At 38.2% G+C, this 18,995-nt stretch overlaps 2 protein-coding genes across 2 annotated transcripts in view; one reads left to right on the top strand and one right to left on the bottom strand.

Annotated features, from left to right (window-relative positions):
* commd9 (COMM domain containing 9) overlaps positions 1–18,995 on the bottom strand; it is a 30,367-nt gene that overhangs the window by 1,446 nt on the left and 9,926 nt on the right. Inside the window, exons 2-6 of the mRNA XM_062993776.1 lie at positions 3,315–3,413; positions 2,292–2,417; positions 2,055–2,194; positions 1,892–1,926; positions 8–111 (exon numbers count right to left, since the gene is read on the bottom strand). Of these exons, the coding sequence (XP_062849846.1) occupies positions 8–111; positions 1,892–1,926; positions 2,055–2,194; positions 2,292–2,417; positions 3,315–3,365 (456 nt within the window). The 5' untranslated portion in view covers positions 3,366–3,413. The remainder of the gene's footprint in view (positions 1–7; positions 112–1,891; positions 1,927–2,054; positions 2,195–2,291; positions 2,418–3,314; positions 3,414–18,995) is intronic.
* klhl42 (kelch-like family, member 42) lies at positions 7,287–17,971 on the top strand. Its single transcript, XM_062993719.1, has 3 exons — positions 7,287–8,053; positions 8,452–8,645; positions 13,698–17,971. The coding sequence occupies exons 1-3, from the start codon at positions 7,287–7,289 to the stop codon at positions 14,132–14,134; spliced, it is 1,398 nt and encodes a 465-aa protein (XP_062849789.1). The 3' UTR covers positions 14,135–17,971.

Here is an 18,995-nt window from a genome sequence, read left to right as displayed (position 1 = left end):
ATCATACCTTTATGTTTAAAATACAGGTAGGCACAGCCATCCTGCTTACAGAGTCTGAGGCGGTCTTCATGTCCACCCTCCACTCCATATCTACCAGCTGTGGCAATGAAACTACAACACACAGGTAGAGATGTGCTACATTTACTTACATTTTATTTTTTAAATTAATAGTACCTGAAACAGTTCACAACTTTTACCCAATTTTTACTTTTTTTACCCAACTTTTACTTTTACCCAATTAAATCTGTAAAGACAAAACCTTACTTAATTGAATTTTACCATGTCCATCCCCTATATGTCATTACCCATGGGCATGTGGTGCTCCTTAGGGTCCAAACAAACATCCCTGTCCAATTACTTTTATTGACTGCTTGATCTTATTTTACATAAGTAACACATTTTACCTTTTGTTGTTTAGGTAATGTCCAATAATTGGTGTATTAATATACAAAGTATTAAAATATGGAGCGACTGGTGGCTCAGTGGGTAGCACTGTCCCCTCACAGCAAGAAGGTCCCGAGTTCGATTTCCAGGTGAAGCGGTCCGGTTTTTGTGTGGAGTTTGCATGTTCTCCCCGTGTCCATGTGGGTTTCCTCCGGATGCTCCGGTTTCCTCCCACAGTCCAAAGACATGCAGTGAGGCTAATTGGAGATACTAAAATTGCCCTTTGATTGTGTATGTGTGTGTGTTAGTTAAGGTGTGAATGTGTTTGTGCGTCTGCCCTGTGATAGACTGGTGGCCAATACAGGGTGTTTCTGTGTGTCTTGCGCCCATTAAGAGCTGGGACAAGCTCCAGCACCCCCACGACCCTGATTAGGATAAGCGGCTTAGAAAGTAAGTGAGTGTATTAAAATATGTTTATTAACATATACACTGATCAGCCATAACATTAAAACTACCTCCTTGTTTCTACACACACTGTCCATTTTATCAGCTCCACTTACCATTTGGAAGCACTACTGACAGTAGGCCATCTGTTTCTCTGCATGCTTTGTTACCCCCTTCCATGCTGTTCTTCAATGGTCAGGACCCCCACAGGACCACCACAGAGCAGGTATTATTTAGGTGGTGGATCATTCTCAGCACTGCAGAGACACTGACATGGTGGTGGTGTGTTAGTGTGTGTTGTGCTGGTATGAGTGGATAAGACACTGATGGAGTTTTTAAACACCTCACTGTCACTGGTGGACTGAGAATAGTCCACCAACCAAAAATTTCCAGCCAACAGCACCCCATGGGCAGCGTTCTTTGACCACTGATGAAGGTCTAGAACATGACCAACTCAAACAGCAGCAATAGATGAGTGATCGTCTCTGACTTTACATCTACAAGGTGGACCAACTAGGTAGGAGTGTCTAATAGAGTGGACAGTCAGTGGACACGGTATTTAAAAACTCCAGCAGCGCTGCTGTGTCTGATCCACTCATACCAGCACAACACACACTAACACACCACCACCATGTCAGTGTCACTGCAGTGTTGAGAATCATCCACCACCTAAATAATACCTACTCTGTAGTGGTCCTGACCATTGAAGAACTGGGTGATACCGGTTAAAAAAAAACATGCAGAGAAAAATTGCTACAGGCAGTAATTGTAGAAGTACAAGGTGCTTCTATATGGTAAGTGGAGCTGATAAAATGGACAGTGAGTGTAGAAACAAGGAGGTGATTTTAATGTTATGGCCGATCAGTGTATAATATGTTAATTAATCTGTGCTGCTAATGAAAGCTTTCAAAGGTGACAAACAACTGTTTGAATTTAGTGCAAAAATGCCTGTTTTAGCCGTTTAATCTTTTAAGTAGCTTGTTTTGATATTGTACCCACCCACAGTAATAAAAATACAAATAAAAAACGTAACATTAATTAGACTGCTAAAAAAAACACTTACTCTGACTGGCTAAAGCTTCATTTCTCCAGGAAACACTAGAAAATACACAGTAACAGATTAGCATTTTCTATTTAGGATACAGACAGGTAATACAAATAAGGATTTTAGTCAGGTAAACTTTGTAAAACTCTGTACAGTCATTTAACAAAGAATTCCTTATTACCTTTGTTCTAGCAGGATCTTAGTAACAAGATTCTTCAGGTTTGGGTGAAATGTGTCTGGAAAAACAGACAGGATCTGTTCTGGTGCTGTAAGATTGTGAAACAGCACATGATGAGAGAGAATGTGAAATGCTGTTAACACCTAGAAATGAAATAAAACATAAACAATAAAGCATAAATGTTTTGCTCATAATAAAGGCATGATTTTTAATTTTAGTATTTAAATGCCATAGACATACCTGTGCTGCTTCATTACTAGAAACAGTCAGGACCCTAGCAGTGCTATCCACCAGAGTCCGAGACTTGGACGCTCTTGATGGAAAACTGTCTGAACATATCTGTCGCACTACATCTTTTGATGGAGCCTGAAATAAATCCGGTAAATCAGGTCAGGAAACTGTTGTTATTTTCCAAAAAATAACAAAACAAAACAAAGCAAAAAATCGAATGCAAGTTCTTTAATATGTTCAATGTGAGCTTTTTTATTTTGTTATATAGAACGTTCCATAATGTCATTCAGCTTGGTAGCATGGCCATAACATCTGGAGCCTTTTATGTGCACATATAAATAGGACTACTTAAAGTGCACCTGTTAAAAAGTATATGAAACAATGGTCTTCTGCCAAGCTTTTAAAGAAATTACTAACACCTTAAGCTAAAAGTTAGTTTAAATTACAAAAAAGCTTATTAGTCTAAATAAAACACCAACAATCAATCCGGTAACAATTAAAGGCTGCTGGATCTTGGGTGACACTGGTCATGGTCAAGCCAGATTCACAGATTGCCAAGGACTTAAAGGATGCTTACTCCTTCTTTTTGTCCATGTGATGAGCAGCAAAAATCTGCTGTTTTATTGAGCTGATTGAGAAGCAGAGGCTTTTTCTTGTACAGCAGCCTTTGAGCCCATGGCGATATAAAGCTCACTTGACTGTGAACAGGGTCAGCTATATTCCAGCAGCTTCTAATTCATGGCAGACCTGTTTTAAGTGGTTCTTTGATTATATCTGACCATCCAGACAAGCCTAGTTTAAGTATAATGTGACAGTTTGGGTTTTCTAAGCAACATTGGACAAGGACCATTGCCTGGCAGGGCAAATGGCATAAGTATGGCATTGAATGGCACAAATTGCTGGATATATAATTTAGACTGAGCATATTTTGTCATGTTTTAGTTAACATCAGTTGTATCTCAGCAGACAGGTTCACATTAGTATCAAAAATCTAATATCAGATATCAAAATATCAAGTGTAAAATGCAGTACCTTTAACAAGAGCTGTAAGGATTCAAAATGTTCTGCAGTGAGTGAAGCCATCTTGGACTGACTCGCCAACGTGACCGTCACGTGATCACTGCATCGTTCCTGTAGTAATAGTATTATGCAGATGATTTATGGATCGTTGAAATAATAAGCTTGTACTTTAAACAAGACATTCATAGCAGTCAACAATTTGTGTTTATATGAGTATTTTGTAATCCTAGTAATTTCTTACTATATTAAGAGGACATGTTTTTTTAAATCGCTATATATAGATATAGTTTATGAAAGCCCGTTTCCGCCACCTAGAGGGAAAGACAGTGCATGTCAACATTGCAACTTAAAATATACATTGCCTGGCCAAAAAAAAGGTCACACACTCTAATATTCACTCCACATTTATTTCTGTCCAGAGTTGCATTCATTTTTCCCCAAGATCTTGTATTGATGATGGGAGATTTGGACCACTGCGCAAAGTCTTCTCCAGCACATCCCAAAGATTCTCAATGGGGTTCAGGTCTGGACTTTGTGGTGGCCAATTCATGTGTGAAAATGATGTCTCATGCTCCCTGAACCACACTTTGACAATTTGAGCCCGATGAATCCTGGCATTGTCATCTTGGAATATGCCCGTACCATCAGGGAAGAAAAAATCCATTGATGGAATAACCTGGTGGTTCAGTATATTCAGGTAGTCAGCTGACCTCATTCCTTGGGCACATAACGTTGCTGAACCTAGACCTGACCAACTGCAGCAACCCCAGATCATAGCACTGCCCCCACAGGCTTGTACGGTAGGCACTAGGCATGATGGGTGCATCACTTCAGCCGCCTCTCTTCTTACCCTGATGCGCCCATCACTCTGGAACAGGGTAAATCTGGACTCATCAGACCACATGACGTTCTCCATTGCTCCAGAGTCCAATCTTTATGCTCCCTAGCAAATTGAAGCAGTTTTTGCCGGTTAGCCTCACTGACAAGTGGTTTTCTTAAGGCTACACAGCTGTTTAGTCCCAATCCCTTGAGTTCCTTTCACACTGTGTGTGGAAATGCTCTTACTTTCACTATTAAACGTATCCCTGAGTTCTACTGTAGTTTTTCTACCGTTTGATTTCACCAAACGTTTAAGTGATCGCCGATCACGATCATTTAAGATTTTTTTCCGACCACATTCCTTCCTCGAAGATGATGTTTCCCCACTGTCCTTCCACTTTTTAATAATGCGTTGGACAGTTCCTAACCCAGTTTTAGTAGTTTAAGCAATCTCCTTAGATGTTTTCTCTGCTTGATGCATGCCAATAATTTGACCCTTCTGAAACAGATTAACATCTTTTCCACGACCACAGGATGAGTCTTTCGACATGGTTGTTTGACAAATGAGAAGCTACTCACTGCATCAGTTAGGGTTAAATAACTTGTTGGCAGCTGAAACATAATCACCCATGCAGTAATTATCCAATGAAAGGCTCTTACCTATTTGCTTAGTTAAATCCAGGTGGTGATTGCGTTGTCTTAGGGTTCAAAAATGACCCACCATTATGTTGAGCGTTTTATGATCCCAACCCATGGGATCATAAATTAATCCCAGATACCAAAGTTTGTAAAGGTTATTTCTTTGAGGTTTAAAATCCATTTATTTATTGCCTGTTTTATCACTGCTTTATCCAATTCACTGGGCAAAAGATAGGAAACACCCTGGGCAAGTCACCAGTTCAGCACATCACAACACATGCACATGCACATTCACACCTAGGGCAATTTTAGTATCTTCAATGAACCTGACAGCATGTTTTTTGACTTGTGGGAGGAAACCGGAGCTCCAAGAGGAAATCCACGTGGACACGTAAAACCTTCTTGCTGTGAGGCAACAGTGCTACCCACCGAGCCATCATGCCGCCCAGTTTAAAGTTCTGACCTAAGAGTAGGACAAGTAGAGTATACAGAATTTATCATTGTGACCAGCTTTTGTAAAGATCCTTGTGCACAGATGTTGATGTCTGTAGGATTTGAAAATACTACCCGGGCGGCACGGGTTCTTTCTGTGTGGAGTTTGCATGTTCTCCCCGTGTCTGCGTGGGTTTCCTCCGGGTGCTCCGGTTTCCTCCCACAGTCCAAAGACGTGCAAGTGAGGTGAACTGGAGACACTAAATTGTCCATGGCTGTGTTCGATATAACCTTGTGTGAACTGATTAACCTTGTGTGGTGAGTAACTACCGTTCCTGTCATGAATGTAACCAAAGTGTAAAACATGACGTTAAAATCATAATAAACAAACAAACAAAATACCACCCTTACCCAAAAAATTAGGTCAGCTGACTACCTGAATATACTGAACGACCAGGTTATTCCATCAATGGATTTTTTCTTCCCTGATAGCACGGGCATATTCCAAGATGACAATGCCAGGATTCATCTGGGCTCAAATTGTGAAAGAGTGGTTCAGGGAGCATGAGACATCATTTTCACACATGGATTGGCCACCACAGAGTCCAGACCTGAACCCCATTGAGAATCTTTGGGATGTGCTGGAGAAGACTTTGCGCAGTGGTCCAAATCTCCCATCATCAATACAAGATCTTGGGGAAAAATTAATGCAACTCTGGACAGAAATAAATGTTGTGACATTGCAGAAGCTTGTGGAAACGATGCCACATCGAATGTGTGCCGTAATCAAAGCTAAAGGCAGTCCAACCAAATATTAGAGTGTGTGACCTTTTTTTTGGCCAGGCAGTGTATGTAATGTCACCAACTTATTCATAACTTGAATACATTTTGTGGAGTTTGTTTTAGCTGGGTCTGACTGATTTTGATAGCTTGTCCAGGTACATTTTAAATGACAAATATCTGTAAATAATGGACATTGTTGACCCAAAAAAACACAAGTAAAATGCAGCATCACGATAAAGAAATGTTTTAAATAAAATTAACCATTTTAGCATCATAAACAGCAAGAAAGTGATACATAAATAAGAAAATATTTTTTTACAACAGCTAGTTTCTGTTGTATTGCTTCTCTTTATGCAATGCTAAAGTTTGTTTGGAGCTGATTTGCTGAGTTGCTGTGTATTATTAATACTGGTGTGTTATTGGTGCATCCAATGTAGGACGCAGCAACGGACCAAAACGGGAAAAAACATCTAATACAAAATATAAAGAGATACACAGTAAATTTTATTTGATTAATTTGTTGTGCGCTTTAGACCAAGCAAACTACATGGATAGTACGAAGCGAGTGAAACAAACTACAATACGGGTACGTAGCAGATAGCATACTAGCATAGTATGTCAGAATAGTACATAGGAATATTACAGTACGCTAGTATGCTGAGATCTGCTTAATTATATCCTATTAGTCTAACACTGTTGTATTAAATAAATGCGAGGTGTTTAACACACTTTATAGTATAGTATAGTATAGTATAGTATAGTATAGTATATACGTTTTGGGAGTTACCTAGTGTGACGCGTACCCGTCAACAGACCAAAACAGGAAGAAAAGTTCAATGCAAAATGTTAATTATGTTTGTTTTAGCTTTATGACAATTCTGCTACTATTTGTAAATACTGAGATAAATTATTCTATTATGAGATAACTTATCACTAATATGAGATAAGTTAAAGTTATTACGAAGCTATTATAACCGAATACTCCGGTACGTACGAATTGCATACTTAATAGTATGTAAGAATAGTAGTTCACAATTTGTTACTGTGCGTCCTAGAGCACTAAGTAGAACTGTAGTGTGCGATTCATCCCCCTACTCTTCCATAGCTAAATTATTAAAGTAGAACGATTTCCATCCTTAATTTATTACTAATGTACTAATGTAAAATCTGATTGCAAATGTTGATTTATCAGGAAGGACACTGGACATAAATATTTAATATATAAATGTATATATACTTTATAACTGTTGCCAGTGTACATCAGACACCTAAACACAAAAAAACAACCCCACGTCTTGTCGAAAAGCCATCATGTCTGGACCTGAACAGCTCATCGAGATAGTTATGAACGACAGATCATATGTTGTAAGCAAAAGCAAGCTGATTGAGCAGAGCGACTACTTCCGAGCTCTTTACAGCTCTGGGATGCGAGAGTCAGAAGAAGATTCAGTGCAGCTCCAAGGACTGAGTGTGTCAGGTCTGGAACTAGTTCTGGAGTTCATCAACACCTCTAAAGTCCAGGTAGAGAATGAAACATTGGAGGATCTTATAGACACCGCCTCCTTTCTCCAGGTGACTCCTATCCTGAAGCTTCTTCTGTCTGAAATCCGCCTAGACAACTGTGTTGAGCTGTTTAACCTTTCAGAGGTCTATGGCACACATGAGCTGCGCAAGGCCTGCCTTAAGTTCATGAGTAGCAACTACCACGTGATGCTACGTACACCTGAGTTTCACACCCTGCCAGGTGATCTCCAAGAACAGATTAGGGACTTGCGCATGAGGGGCACAGCCACCCTGGTGGCAGTTGGACACTTTATGGGCACACGCCTAGACCTTACTAGTGAAGAGAAACCATGGTCCATGTTGTGCTATGGGGAGGGGGAGCGGCGCTGGAAGACGCTCACCGACAGCCTGCCCCCAGACATGGTCAGTGTAAGGGGCTACGGGTCAGCAGTGCTTGACAACTACCTTTTCATTGTTGGTGGCTACAGGATGACAAGTCAAGAGATTTCAGCAGCGCACTGCTACAACCCCTGCCGAAATGAATGGTTCCCTGTAGCTTCACTAAACCAAAAGAGGTATTCATTACACATAAATCAACATTACGTTTTACTTTCGTTAGATACACCTTTTTGTATTTTAAACAATGTATACACTAACTGGTAATGTTGTTATACACATTGCTAGTATAAGAAAACTGGAACTGGATATCAGTTGGTAAGACTTTGTCTTAAACGTTCTTTTTAAAGAATTGTTTGAATAATTTAAACTTTGTGTTGGAATGCATGTGTGTGTTCCCCGCATGTCTGATCTTTTTTGAGATGATGCCTGGCTTTGTAGAACTATGGTACATGTGATAATCATACCAGGACTAAAAACATAACCATGTTAGACACTTTGTTAGAAATTGCTAATGTGTATATGTACATGATGTCTATTTATGTATTTTAGACCCATTAAATGTATTTGTGCCCAGGGCTAACTTTAAATTGGTGGCAGTGACTGGAAAGCTGTTTGCAGTAGGAGGGCATTGTTTAAATACAGTAGAGTACTACTGTCCCCAACAAGACTGGTGGACCTGTGTGTCTTCCATGCCTGATCCTCTGACTGAGTTCTCTGCTACAGAATGCCAGGGCATGATCTATGTCATGGGTGGTTACACAGCCAGTGGTAAGTACTAACAGTTTTCAAAAGAGGACTAAATACACAACTATTGAGATTGAGAGAGTGTATAGTTCTCTTATGTTGACTTAATTGTGTTTTGTAAATATAAATTTTTTTTCAATTTGATAACGACAACACAAAGTTGGGACAGTGGCTAAGTAAGAGTGAAAATGTATAGAACATTTAGGTTACACTCGGTGGAAACATTCATTCCTGGACAGGTACAAAGCAAAGATGCAAGCAAAGGTGAGAGCAAAGATGGGCCATGGCTCACCACTTTGTCCCAAGATTGATGAAAGTATTGCCAATTAGTTTAAAAAATAAATAAATAATAATACTAATAAATAATAATGTCAGTTCAAAAATAAATAATACTTTCTCTGCACATAAATGCAGAGAACTGCAAATAATTTAGGTCTTTTGCCATCTACCATAAATAATATGGTAGATGGTGAAAATAATAATATAAAGAATATTTAAATATTTTTGGCTGCTCAGGTGGCGCAGCGGTAAAAAAGAGTGGCTGTTGCTCGATTGGCCAGTTGCTGAGTTGGGGGGTGGGACAAAGAACCGGATGTGGGTCTCTCTCTGTCAGAATGCGATTACGACCTCTGCCGGCTGATTAGAGGCGCCTGCACAGAGATGAGGAAGAGTGCCCTTAGAGTGTGTCTCTCCGCATGCAACGCTAGGTGGAGCCGCACTCATCAATGTGTGGGTGGCAAAAATGCATCTGGCTGCTGCCCATGTATCGGAGGGGATGTGGGTTAGCTTCGATCTCCTTGGTCAGGGCAGGGTTCGGCATAGACAGAGAGGAGGCACGATGCAAATTGAACAATTGGATACGCTAAAGGGGGGGGGGGAATTTTTAAATAATATTTAAATATTTTTTTATTATTAATATAGTATTAATAGTTTTTTATTATTTATATATTTTTTTATAAAATATAAAAAATATTTAAATATTATTTATATTATTATTTTCATATATTTAAATATTAATATAATACTTAAATAAAATAATAAATAATAAATAATAAATAAATAAATAAATAATAATAAATAAATAATATTTTAAATAAATTCAGGTATTCCAGAGAAATCTTAGCAGCTAATATATCTTCTGCCAGCTGAATTAGCCATAAGATAACCCACAAAGTTTACAGACTCACAGACAGGAGGTGAGGTTCAAACCCCGGCCCCTATGAACCACACATCCTTCTTCTTGTTTCGGCTGATCCCATTACGGGTCGCCACAGTGGTCTCCATCTTGCCCTGTCCTAACATCCTCCTCTGTCACACCATCCACCTGCATGTGCTCGGTGCCACAATAGTTGAAGTGTTTGCTGGATTGGCAAAATGAGACAAATTGCCTTAATGGCCTCACAATAATATAAACTTGTTCTTTTTTTCAAGTGCCTTTTTTGTGCAATAAATTATGGTGATATGCCCTTTAGAGCAAGAAAATTTAATCATTTGTTTTAATGGGGACGCTTCAAATAGAAAATGCTGCTGGTATAACATGTATTGTATACGGAGGGTATTCATAACAACATGCCCAATTAGTGCCCGATCCCCTAATGAAGAGATGCTCCAGTGGATAAAATATGATGTGCTGCCCTCACAATAGAATAACCTTGACATTTCTGATGAAAAAAAAATCATGAAGTGCTCTCTAAGATGCCCTTCCAAGTAAGAAAACAAGATGAAGTAGGCTTGCAACGGAGAGAGAAAAAAACAAACTGAAAAAAATTAAATGCAGTGACCTCCAGTCTCTATTGCAATGTGCTTTTTAGGGCAGACTTTCCCCAAGTGGGTGCTGCTAAACACTTTTGATGAGATTTTGATAAGCATTACCCTCTCAAGTGACTAGAAGGGCATGAGAAATGATAGAGTTGCCCATTCAGATTTTTATGATGTGGAGGAAGAATACTGTGTCCAGTAAACTGTGTACCTTTCTCCTCACTAAGACCTTTCAACAATGAGCTGTTGCTGTAAGACGCAGTTAAGTAAATGTCAGCATAAATGTCCTACTATCACAGCTGAAATTTATATTAGGTTAATTAGAGTCTATTGAATTGACAGCAGGTGTCCTTGACTGCTATTTAACATGAGTTACAGCCACATCCACAATTATAAAAGGATGTACACACTTATGCAGCTATATTAGTTTAGGTTTGTATTGCACAGATTATAGATCACATTAAGGTGGAAATAAATCTGAAAGTTTTTGTTGTGGTCTGTTTTTTACATGACAAAAACCTGGTATTTTCACGGGAATGTGTAGACTGTTCATATCCACTGTATGAACACATGGTTAAAATAGAATTCTGCCATTCACCCACCTCCTTCCTTCCTTGACTACTAAGCTCCAAATTCATAGCATTCTCACTGATATCACATCTGCATCTGAGTGTGAATCATGTAGTTCCCTCTGTGTTGTCCTTCGGGGGTGTTTGTGAAATAAATATTTAAAGGGTTATACAACCCCTGGCAAAAATTATGGAATCACCACTCTTGGAAGATGTTCTTTCAATTGTTTAATTTTGTAGAAAAAAAAGAAATCACAGACATGCCACAAAACTATCATTTCTCAAACTGTCAACCCTCTGGCATTAAGAAACAATAAAAAAAGAAACAAATATAATAGTTGTGGTCAGTCACAATTGCTTTTTTTTAGATCAAGTAGAGGAAAAAAATATGGAATCACTCAAATCTGAGGAAAAAATTATGGAATCATTAGAAAACACTGCACCATTATTACTTTGTTGCACCACCTCTGGCTTTTATAATGGTTTAAACTCTATGAGACATGGAGTTAACTAATGACAAACAGTATTCTTCATCAATCTGCCTTCAACTGTCTCTTGCTGTTGCCAGATCAGCTTTGCAGGTTGGAACCTTGTCATTGACCATTTTCTTCAATTTCCACCAGAGATTTTCAAATGGATTGAGATCCGGACTATTTGCAGGCCATGCCATTGACATTATATGTTTTCTTGAAGGAAAGTTTTCATGTCCTTTGCCCTATGGCAAGATGCATTATCATCTTGAAAAATGAAGTCATCATCACCAAACATCCTTTCAACTGATGGAATAAGAAAAGCGTCCAAAATTTCAATGTGTACTTTGGCATTTATTGAAGACCATCTCCCCTGTGCCTTTACCCGACATGCAGGCCCATATCATCAACAACTGTGGAAATTAACATATTTTCTTTAGGCAGTTATCTTCATAAATTTCATTGGACAGACACCAAACAAAAGTTCCAGCATCATCACCTTGCCCAATGCAGATTCGCGATTCATCACTGAAGATCACTTTTATCCAGTCACCCACAGTCCACGATTGCTTTTCTTTAGCCTACTTTAACCTTGTTCTTTTCTTTTTAGGTGTTAATGATGGCTTTTGTTTGGCTTTTCTGTATGTAAATCCCATTTCTTTTAGGTGATTTCTTACAGTTCAGTCACAGACATTGACTCCACTTTCCGGCCACTTGTTTCTCATTTGTTTTGTTGTGCATTTTCTGTTTTCAAGACATATTGCTTTGTTTTCTATCTTGATGCTTTGATGTCTTACTTGGTCTACCAGTATGCTTCCCTTTTACAACCTTCCCATTTTGTTTGTACTTGGTCCAGATTTTAAACACAGCTTACTGGGAACAACCAACATCTTTTGCGACATTCCACAATGATTTATCTTCTTGAAGGAGTTTTATAATCCTCTCATTTGTTTCAACTGACATATCTTGTGTTGGAACCATGATTCATGACAATCTGCTTTGTGCAACAGCTCTCCGAGGTGTAAGCACTCTTTTTAAACTGAAGAATAATTAGCAAATCTAATCTGCTGCAGATGTTTTGTTTTTAAACTGCAAATTACAGAGTGATTCCATAATTTTTTCCTCAGATTTGAGTGATTCCATATTTTTTTCCTCTACTTGATCTAAAAAAAGCAATTGTGACTGACCACAACTATTATATTTGTTTCTTTTTTTTATTGTTTCTTAATGCCAGAAGGTTGACATTTTGAAAAATGATAGTTTTGTGGCATGTCTGTGATTTATTTTTTTTCTACAAAATTAAACAATTGACAGAACATCTTCCAAGAGTGGTGATTCCATAATTTTTGCCAGGGGTTGTAGTTCCCTGTGTAATCTGGACTTCCTATTAATGTAATGTTAATCTTAATGAAGAATTTTAGTTTTATCGTACATGGTACATCATAGCTTTTTGCACACTATTAGGGCACCATGTTGTGTAGTAGTTGCCCTTTTTCATTTTTTTGCCACTGATTCAGCCCATGCTACGGCAGATGTTGGCTTTTGCACCTTTCGCTGATAACAGTCTGTATGGTCCTTATTCGTCTTATGCACAAATAATTTAAAGTCTGTTAGCATGAAAACAAACTGCAACATGGACTCATCTGACAACAGTACACGTTTCCACCAGCACACGTTTTTCATCTGAGATTAGCTCAAGCTCAAACTGCATTTCAGCACTGAATTGATGTATGGCTTTTTGTTTGCACAATAGAGTTTCTTCATCATCATTTTTATTATTATTAATAATTATCACCTAATTATTGTGAAATAAACCCCCTAACGTGAAATCTGCAGTGAAATCTGCAGAAATCTGAAGTATCTCTTAGAAAAGACAACACATGTGCAGCCATGAAACAAAATGTCCCAGAATATAAAGACAAAATATAGTAAACAGACAGAAACATAACACCTATTTTGCCGTTAAATTACACATATGTTAGACATGGCATTGAAACCAAAATAAAATAGAAGGAAAATATTGTGAAATATAACTTGAATAGTCTATATATTTTTTTTACTTTTTTTTTGCCCATTCCAACTTGTTTTGAATGTATTGCAGGCATCCTACTCAAAATGTGTTTATATTTCATTATACTTTAAGGTCATTTTTTGTACTTTTGTCAGTTAAAAAAGGTTACAGAATTAAAATTTCAATTTCTTTGATAAAATTGACTGAAAGTATGTTGTACTACGAACTCTCTGTAGATATTGAATTCCTGTCCTTTTTTCCCGTTCAGACAGGAACACTAATGTGCTGCGTTACTGTCCCATCTCCGACACATGGTCCGTGCTGCACACGTGTCCGGTACATGTGCGTAAGCAGCAGATGCTGTCGGTTGAGGATACCATTTACCTGGTGGGTGGCTACACACGCGAGCTGGAGAGAGCTGACCATGGTGAGGACATGCTGACTGTGCAGTCTTATAATGTGCGCACATGTCTGTGGCTGCAGCTACAGAGCAACGTGTCCAAGTCAGGCCTAAACTTGACATGTGCTCTGCATAACGACGGCATATACATCATGAGCCACGATGTTGGACCACGCACCGGTCTTGAGCATCGCGTGTTCACCAAGTACAATGTCTTCACTGATGCCTGGGAGGGATTTAGCCGCTTTTCAACTCTTGGTCATAATGCCCTGCTCTGCTCCCTTTATTTACCTAATGTTCTCTGACCTATAGAGCTTTTGCTGGTACAAAAGGTATATTTTCCGGAAGGTCACATGGGCCCTGTTTAGACTTGGTATTAACATGTGTCTCAGGTGATCTGATCATACAGAGGGGACATATTTATACCTGGCACTTGCATATGTCTGGACACAGCAAACAGCATTGCCAAACCTTGACAAAAGCAGCCTAATGTCACTTGAAATAAAGCCCAAACCAGCCAGGTAGCAAAGATTAAGATCATGTCAGTGTATGCTGACGAATGGATTGGCACCCTGTCAAAGGGTGTATTCCTGTCTTGCATCCAGGGCTTCTGGTTAGGCTTTAGACCCACCAGTACACTACACAGAGTAAATCAGTCACTGAAGATTTTCACTTCTAAAGTTTTTTAGACATAAATACACTAAAACACATTATTAGGTACACCTATCTGGTATCTTGATTATTTTTTAAGCTTCACCTAACATACAGCTGAACTTGGGGATATACAGTTATGAACTGTAGCCCATCTTTCATTGTTTATTTTGTCTTTTCCCTATAACCCATTTATCAGTTCTAAGGGATCACCATAGATGTTTCTCAGCACTGCAGCAACACTAATGGGATAATGACATTAGTGTTGAATAAGTGTATTAGGTGCAGCTCTGTTCTTGGGATCTTTGAACGCCTAAATGTCAATGCTGGGAGAACAATAGTGCTCCAACAAAAAAAAATATAAACCAACAGCATCCAGTAATCAGAAAGTGTCCACTGATAATAGACAAAAGGAAATTCTGCATGAAAAATCTTCACATTGTGCAATGAAAAAATACAAATTAGCTCAAGTCTCAACTGTACACATACATCAAGTGCTAACAGGATATGTTTTCTTAATAAAGAGGCCAGTAAGTATAACCAATATAAAAAAAACCAGCTGTTGCACATGATATACCTGTACATAACACTTTCATGTCATCCCCATGTTAGATAGGTGTACCCAATGAAGTGCTATGTGAGTGTATATGATATGAATGCATACATTTTTGTTCTAAATGGATTTAATAATGCTTTATGTAGTGTGGTTGATAATAGTACATTTACTGAGCATTACACAAAAGTAGCTTGAAAACCAAAAACCTCCACACTGGAGACTAGGTAGTCCTGAGATGCATTTATTGTACAAATGCTATGTGGCTGTACCTTTCCCTGACCACCTCCTAGTGTGGTATTAGTGAAGATACTTCTGTGACTTACTTGCAATTTAAAACCAAGTCTAAGCAGGGTGATTGTGATCTTTTAAACTCTATGATCAATAATGGTAGTGTTTGAAATGGCCATGATTAGATTTATGTCTAAGGAACAAAGACACACCAAAAAACACTGACTCAGAAGACTGACTCAGGATTAAGATCTTGACTCAAGTGTTTACATTTAATAACAAATCGACAATTCATTGAACCTCACCTGGTATGATTTAACTGCGTGCTGTTGATGTACACTTAATTGTAGCTTTACACAGCAATATGTAAACACGCATGGAACACTGGAACAAGTGCACTATTTTTATATAAAACTTGTACACATGTACTGTTTGTTAGGGGTGTAACAATGCAGAATTCTGTGCTTTCCTAGTTTCATTTAAAATATAAACAAAAAAGCATTTTATACTACACTAATATTTAGTCTATTGAAATGTAGGGTACATTTAGGTATTTGGCTGAGATTGTTATTTTAGTAAACACTGCCTTAGAACAACAGAATAATAGAATAATCTTTTTACAATAACAAAGATCCCACTTCTAGAAAACCCGCTTTTTTAACACCAGTCTTTGTTAGTCATCACAGCATGCACAAATTGGTCAGCACTGAGTTGTTGGCTGGTAAGGTGACTACATACAGACAAGATTGGTTGTCTGAGGAGAAGGTATGGCTGAGGCCCTGCAATGGATTGGCATCCTTTCTGAGGTGTGTTTCTGCATTGCGCCCAGTGATTCCAGAAAAATTATTCCCACCATGATCCTGACCAGGATAAAGCGGTGGTAAAACATAAAATAAAATGAAATTATCATCATTAGTTCTTGGCACTGACTTTCTGAACAATTATTAAATATTTCAATTATAAAACAATTATAAACAGTTATAAAACGGTATTTTAACCTTATCATGTAATTTTCAGTAATTATATAACATTTATGTAAACAATAAGCTTTTGTCATATAAGCAGCCTTTAAACTTAAATACACACCTAGTTTTGGTCCCTTATGTGCGTGAGAAAGACGAATTGCAATAGAGAAATTGATAGCACTTCTGTTAAAACAATGTGACATATAGCACATATAGCATATAGTATTGCAAGTTGGATCAAACATGGCACTGCTATTTGATGTGCCTAGTAATTGCACATTCCATGATTCATTTTGTCACAATGTCTTGATACACCCCTAATGTCTGCAACACTAATGCATATAAATATACAAACCACATTTCCAGAAAAGGACATTTTGTCAATTACAGTAAGAACAATCTATGATTTGTTGATTCTCTTGAATTATTATTTAATATAAACACATTAAGAATTCGATGCCTGCAACACACTCCAAAAGAATCTGGGACACAGGCATGTTTAGTACTGTGTTATAAAACTTTTCAGAGTAATGAGATTTTTCTCTATGCTTGTTTGATACAAGACTTTAGCTGCTCAGCAGTCTGTGGTTGCCATTGTCTGATTCTTCTATGATGATCCATATATTTTCAATAGAAGAGAGATCAGTCCAGTCAAGCGCACACACACTACAAAGCACCACCGCTGTAGTGCGTGCAGAATGAGGCATGGCCTTGTCGTGCGGAAAAGTTGTCACCTTGATGGCAGCATGTGTCTTTCTAAAATCCAAATATACACTTTGTTCTCACATTCAAGTCACTCGTGCCGTGGCCACTGATGCACCCCATACCATGACAGATGTTGGCTTTTGCATCTTTTGCTGACAACAGTGGCATAAAGCAGCAGTCCCCAACCTTTTTTGCACCACAGGCCGGTTTCATATAAGATATTATTTCACGGAACTGTACTATTCACAAATGAGCTTTTTTCGCTGCAACGAGATGCTGCTCCCACCTAGTGGTGATTGGGGACAATAACACCCGTAAAAAGTAGTGTTTTCATTGCTGATGTAGCAATCTCTAAACATTTATTCTTTCTGTGCGGCCCGGTAATAAATTACCCACAGAGGACCACTGGCATAAAGAACTCTACGTTAACTGACCACAGCACATTTCTACGGTCTTTCACTCCATCCATGATGAGCCTGGGCCCAGAAAGCTCAGCGACATACCTGCACAGAATTGATGTCTGATCAGTAAAAACATTGAAGATCTTTCTACTTTTGTCAATAAAATAAAGATTCAAGAGAATTAACAAAGCACAAGTACTTATATTTATTGCATGTAACAAAATGTCCCTTTGTTGAAAATTGGGTTTGTATAAGCATCACTGATGTACCAGTGATGCTTTGCAGCTCACAGCTGTGGTCTTATATGGTCATAATGGAACACTACTTGTGTGATCTGAAAGCCTTGGTCTTAACTACAGTGTTACAGTTTTGTAACTTGACAATGTATGCCTTGAATGTAGGCGTCTGATGTATTAGAGTAAATAGCTAAAGTAGCATGACCAGAGTGATCAATAACTTTGTGTAGCAAATGTTCAGATTTGTTCAGTTTAGCCCTTCTAAGTGCAATATGCAACTTTTTGCTTCTTTGCTTTAATTTTGAGCACATGAGCACTTGGTTTTTAGCCAGAGTTTGTGAAAGTTTTGTATCACAGATGCCTTAAACACCAATGATTCACTAATAGTGTAATAAAATATTCAGAGCTAGCAAGTATATGCATTTTTTTTTAACTGTGTACCTTTGTATTGGTGTTCAACAACACAAACACGCACAAAAAATTTACAATATCAGTATTTATTCCTTAACAACCTTATAAGCAATAACAAGGCAGGGTGTGTTGTACTGGTATTGTGTCGGGTGCAGCAGTGTTGTTGGGATTTTCCAACCAAAAAAACTATCAAAAATGTCCACTGATAAAAAGACTATAGGAACTATAATGCATGAAAATGAAAATAGCTCTAGTCTTCAACTGTACACCTACAACAAGTGCTAACAGGCTATGTGGTACTCATAAAGTAGGTAGTAAGTTGTACAGTATTTAAAAACCCCAACAACACTGCTGCATCTGATACATTTATACCAAAACTAATTACACTACCAGGTCATTACCACGTTGGCATCATTGCAGTGTCAGAAATAAACCATACCTCAAATAACATTTGGTCAGCGGGAGTCCTGTGGGGGTCCTTTCTATTGATAAACAGGTACAGGGGGCTTTACAGATAAGTGTATAACAAATAAACTTTTACAAAAGATAAGCCACACACAGTAATTGTATACCCACATCTGTATGGTAGGTGTAGCTTATAAAATAATAATAGATGCTCATTGAGTGTAGATTCACCTCCAGTGGTGCAAACTGTTTGCAGAATTTATTTTTCTGATAGCTGAAGTGTAGAGGTATTTGCGTCCATTTACCAAGTGTCTGTATACAGCTGTATAGTGAAAAATAGAGGCAATATAAATATATTGCCTTAAGTTATATAAATATAAAAACACTCTCGAGCTAGGTCTTTCTTATTGCACAGCATCCACAAAGCCTGGAGGGTAAAGTCTAGCAATATAATAGTCTGTTATTAGGCAGCTTTATTATTAGGCAACTGGCTTTAATTGCTCAATGTATTTTAAGATTTTAGTTGTACTGTAGATTGACCGATGTGACTAGTTATTTTACTGCAAACACACAGCCTCCACACAACAGTTAAGCTGGTGCCAGTATTA

This window comes from Trichomycterus rosablanca, chromosome 1 (assembly GCF_030014385.1).
Source record: "Trichomycterus rosablanca isolate fTriRos1 chromosome 1, fTriRos1.hap1, whole genome shotgun sequence".
NCBI lineage: Eukaryota > Metazoa > Chordata > Actinopteri > Siluriformes > Trichomycteridae > Trichomycterus > Trichomycterus rosablanca.
This window is presented reverse-complemented; position numbering and strand designations above follow the sequence as displayed.

Coding starts and splice junctions, on each gene's coding strand:
- klhl42 (XM_062993719.1), top strand. CDS start 7,287: ATGTCTGGACCTGAACAGCTCATCGAGATAGTTATGAACGACAGATCA. Junction 8,054..8,451: donor GCTTCACTAAACCAAAAGAG/GTATTCATTACA, acceptor ATTTGTGCCCAG/GGCTAACTTTAAATTGGTGG. Junction 8,646..13,697: donor GGGTGGTTACACAGCCAGTG/GTAAGTACTAAC, acceptor TTTCCCGTTCAG/ACAGGAACACTAATGTGCTG.